Below are 5,123 nucleotides of genomic sequence, written 5' to 3'. Positions count from 1 at the left end.
CCTCCAGTATATGGCTTTTGGATTAATGAGAAGGTTCTGGGCTAGCTTCACACAGAACATAAATATAAAAATATATTTCAAAAGATTTGCATGTTCATAGATTTACCCCCCCCCAAAAAAAAGAGTTGTTAAGGTGCCTTGGAGCATGAAAGAGTCCTGAGCTTGCTCTCTGGAAGGTTATAATCGGGGGGAGGGGGGTATTCAGCCAGAAAACGCCAGAACTCAGTTCTGGCACCTCTTGGGTGAGGGCCATTGCCATTCTGAGAGAACGAGGGAAGCATTCTTGATGCATTCTGGGACCTCTTTTTCTAGAAAAATAGCTGTAGGTACAATTATATAGTTTTATGTGGTTTGGATTAACATTTAGGGAAGGTATGAGGTAGAGTAGGGTCCTATGTCAATTGAGCCTCTGAATCTAATTATCAACAAGAATCTGTAAGAACGCCATGTATTATTAAACTACCCAAAGGTGAACAGTGTGCTGAACACCTAAAGAGGGTTCTGTTTTCAAAAATCTTCACAGTCCAATACAGTCGTACCTTGGTTCGCGAACGCCTTGCGAGTCGAATGTTTTGGCTCCCGAACACCACAACTTGGAAGTGAGTGCTCCAGTTTGTGAATGTTCTTTGGAACCCGAATGTTCAACACGGCTTCCGCAGCTTCCGATTGGCTGCAGGAGCTTCCTGCAGCCAATCGGAAGCCACACCTTGGTTTCCGAACATTTTGGGAGTTGGATGGACTTCTAGAACAGATTCCGTTCAATTTCTGAGGTACCACTGTACATTTTTCTCTTTAACAACATTGTAGAGCAACAGGTGTATGTTCTCAATGGCATAATACAGAAATGGACATAAATGGAAATCTCTTTAATGCCATTAATTGAACTTTGTTTTCTACACAGAGCATTAAAGAAATTTCTAGAGGTTTCTAGCAGTTTCAGCAGGCATTTCCTCAGTCTCAGTGGCTCACCCCACCCCAGACTTCTGTACAGCTGTTCTCGTGAGCATGACTGATAAGCACTCGAGTTTGTGCAAGTGGGCATGTATGCACAGTCACTTTGAGATAAGCACTGCTTGTTTATCTGAGCCAGCCCTTTGCAGTGCAATCCTAGACACATTTACTCAGATGTAAGCACATCTCCCAAGTAATATTAGGTTGTATGAAATACAGCCTAATTCTCTTCCAGTATGCACTCATGGGCTGAGAGATTACAGTAATTTGATATATTTTAAAAAATAATAATATATTTTTACTGTAAATGTTGACATTAAACATTGCAAATTTCTGATTATACTTACTGCAGCATTATAACTAGTTGGTGTAGGTGCTAAATCAACATCTTTGTTATATAGCCAAATGAAAAAAATGGATAGGGCCTCTGTGTCTTTAATAAAAAGCTAAACTTGTTGAAATTCCCTCTTGTGTAGAACTATTGAAAGTGCAGGAGCCCAGTCTTCTGGCCAGCCTGTTAAGAACCTTGTTTCATAGCTGTAAATCATTTTGCTCTAAAGCGAACTTAAAATCTCACTCAGTTAGACTGTGAAGTTAAACTCCAGAAGTTTAATCATTAGTAAAATATACCTCATGTAAAATCGACTGTACTGCTAGAGATCTGTTTTTGGATTGTTCTTTAATGGTGGTGTTATTACATATCTAAATGTTTTTTCTCACTGTTTTGATTCTGTAAAATAAAGAAGTTTAGAAAGTTGTTCATGAAATGTTTTATTAAATGCGCAGTTATTTTTGTTACTCAGCGGTGTACAAAAGCATTGGTTTATATGTAACTGAGCTTTGTTTTACACCATTCATAACCTTAAAATGTGAGCAGATAGTTGTGTTATTAGCTTTCTTTAATTACTTGAATGTACACAGAACTTCTCAGCCTGTATTGATTCCTTGTGATGCATTTTCATTCTGTACGTGTGACTCCAAGTAGGAATTTTGAAGGCGATTTATTATTAATATTGTTTTATTTCTTTATGGATGGTGCATTCTACAGATTAATGTGCAGCAGGATTGCCCTCTTTGTTTTAATGTATAGCTCAACAGAGCTTTTTTATCATATAAAAATGCTACTTATTGTAAGACTAAAGAAAACCGAGGTGGTGTAACAATTGGGAAATACAATAGATGCCCCGATTATGGTGTGAAAGAGTAGGAATTAAAACAAAGTTTATCACATTTCTGGCAAATATATTTATATAAAAAATAATCATGGTAACTGAAGGTCAACCGTATTTTGTACAGCTCTACCCCAAAGGACACAGATTTCACAACTAACATATGAAGATAATGGGTGGAGTTCAACTAACTTTTACTCGGAGTAAAATTAGTAGACCTAACTTAGTCATGTTCCTTGATTTAAATGTGTCTGCTCTGAGTAGGCCTAACCTTGAATTCCACCCATTGTTTTTATTGCATTTTTAATTTTAAAAGGTTTTGTTTTAAGTTCCAGTGCCTGCTTATTTGTCTGTTAATATTGGTCCATTCTGTGGTGCCATGCATGCTACCCTCGCATGTCACGTGTTCTCCCAAATACGTGCTTTAGTCATCTTTTGAGTTGTTTTGAGGGACATTGGAGCATTGTTGGTAGGTGAACAAAAATACCATGTTTTTGTGCTTTAAAATCAAAGGTGACTGCAGCAATTATATCATAATCAACTTGTTGAACAGGAAGTATTTATGTGTTTTGTGATATGTTTCTACCATTAGATCTCGGAGATATTTAAAGTAGACCTAATTTATCCTTCTGTTTCCTGAGTTTAGCCCCTTGGGTGGCATATAGAACAACTCCAAGGCTAGTCTATAAGCTTTCTGGGGCCCATTACTGTTGAGGTAACATTAGTTAAACTCATATTGATCCACACTCATGTTCTTCTAATGGCCTCTATCCAGAAACTCTAAAAGGTAGATGTCCTACCTGGCACTGGAAACTCTGGTTGGTAGACATGTGCCTCAAATGTTCTCTGTCAGGATCCTGGGTTTCCTCCTTGCAGATAGCTATAACATTCAGAAATAGCCAATGTTGTGCCCTCCAGATAATGTAGTGTTCGCCAGCTGGTATGGTCACACTTGAGGAATGATGGCAGCTGTAGTCCAACCACATTTGGAGAGTTCTACATTTGCCTACTCCTATTTATTCTACATCATTGCAACTGTGTCTGCTGGCTGCCATTTGCTTGCTCGGCTGCTGCTTCCCTGGGGAAAAGCCAAAAGAAGTCTAAATAATAATCAGCCTTTTCAGACCCAGGACCCAACTTCAGCCCAAACATGCATGCAACGGATCAAGAGTGGCGAGCTCTTTCTCTCTTGTTAAAAGGCTGAAGTTTTGGGGATGCCATTTCATTCTGTTAGTAGTACTACTTTCCACATGGGTCCTCTACATCACATAGAAGGTCTCTATGCTAGCGCCAAGCATAACATTTAAAACGAAGATCCACTTGGTAAGCAAGGCTGCATGTTGCACATCTTCATGTGAAAAAGCTATGCGTTTTTCAGCAACCTCCCCAGAATGGCTGTAACTATAATACCTAACAGTTTCCAGTGACGCATGGCCTGGCCCAGCACGCAAAGCAGGGATTTGAACATAGGAGACCTGTGTTCAAAGCAAGCATGAATCCCTCCCATTCCTCTTATAGTAGCTCCCTTTCCCCCAAAACTCTTTCCCCTTTTTTATTTCAAAGTAAGTGAAAAGTTTGATGGTGCCTAATTTTCAGGTTTATGATTTCTACTGTAATACTTTGTGAAATCCATTATGTTTCTTGTGCGCCACACTTGCTATGGATGTATGTAATTCGCTGTCAACTCCCGGTCAAAACTTATTATCGGGTTTGTTTAAAAGTGTTATAAGAGAAAAATAAGTCATTTTGATGCCTGCTGTCATCCTCAGCGAAGGGTTTCTAATCCACTCTTGGAGGACCAAATCAAGGCAGGGTGGTAATTCTAGAAGATTGTGAAAGGGGGACTTAGCAAGCAGCCCCTGGATCTCATGATCCATTCAGTTTCATTAGGAATTTGTGGAAGGAATGTTTTAAAAAGAGCTATCTAAATTGCCATCATTAGTGTAGGAGGGAGTTATATTTTTATCATTCTAATATTGGGAAAGAGGTTAGGAAAAGTATATATTCTATGATTTCAGGGCACTCTTATTCCTTTTTTGTTTATCTCCTCTAGGCTACAGAGGACAGAAAGGTGAAAGAGGTGAGCCTGGAATTGGCCTGCCAGGTGATCCTGGTCCACCTGGCCCTTCAGGTAAAAACATACGTTCATATTTATCATAACCAGAACAGCGGATTAGTAAAAGAACTGTGAGAGGGAGGTGATATTTCTAAGATTGGTTGCATATAAGCTGCCCTTTAGTGCATGAAAGAAATGCCTTTGATCTTACTTTTTAAAGCGTCTCGACCCAGTAAATACAGCTGGTTTTACAATATTGTTGCTGTTGTTGTTATTTGCTTAGTCATTGGTATGCCGGGACCACCTGGAGCTCCAGGAGGACCAGGTCCACATGGCCCACCTGGGCCATCAGGAAGATGCAACCCAGCAGATTGCTATTACCACGTCTCTCAGACTCAACCACGAACAACTGGCAAATGAAAATCTTCTCCGGAAGTACTTTGATTCCTGGTTTACCCCTTCCTTGCTTCCCTCCTGCCCTCCTACCTAATTTAAGCTTTAAAATACTTGGTACCTTTTTTTGGTCTATATACATGATATTGTGTGTAGGCATTTTACAGAGCATCTCAATGGAACAATGTTTATTTTCCAGTTAAGCCAATGCCGAGATGTTGTTTTCTTGAGTTCATTCCATGTGTTTATAATTTTAGTCTATTTTTCTATAGCAGAAGGCAATTTTCTTGCATTCTGATGACCTCTTAATGGTTTTTAACCTTAATACTTGCAAAACAAAATGTACTGTCATATATCTTATTTAGCTTTTGCTGGGTACCGTATCTTGATGGCTTGGAGTTCATACATAACAGCAAAAGCTCTGCTTGCAAAACTGCATCCAGAGTGTTGAAGCTTTCGTGAATCCTTGAGCAACTCTTTGAGAAATCAGCTGATATTTTTTCATGCTTCTTCTGCCCTTGTGCAGTATTGTAGACTTTGCTAGAAATTTATTA

General features: G+C 39.2%; 1 protein-coding gene across 5 annotated transcripts in view; it reads left to right on the top strand.

Annotated features, from left to right (window-relative positions):
• Window positions 1-4,772, top strand: part of COL19A1 (collagen type XIX alpha 1 chain) — a 190,163-nt gene extending 185,391 nt beyond the window's left edge. For all 5 annotated transcript variants that reach the window (XM_082218263.1, XM_082218259.1, XM_082218261.1 and 2 more), the window contains 2 exons: window positions 4,174-4,251; window positions 4,460-4,772. In XM_082218263.1, coding sequence (XP_082074389.1) covers window positions 4,174-4,251; window positions 4,460-4,596 — 215 coding nt within the window. In that variant the 3' untranslated portion in view covers window positions 4,597-4,772. The remainder of the gene's footprint in view (window positions 1-4,173; window positions 4,252-4,459) is intronic.
• Window positions 4,773-5,123: the final 351 nt, after the last annotated feature.

Source organism: Podarcis vaucheri, assembly GCF_965113315.1.
Source record: "Podarcis vaucheri genome assembly, chromosome: 3".
Taxonomy (NCBI): Eukaryota; Metazoa; Chordata; class Lepidosauria; order Squamata; family Lacertidae; genus Podarcis; species Podarcis vaucheri.
Note: the sequence above shows the minus strand (reverse complement) of the source record. Positions and strands in the feature narration are given on the sequence as shown.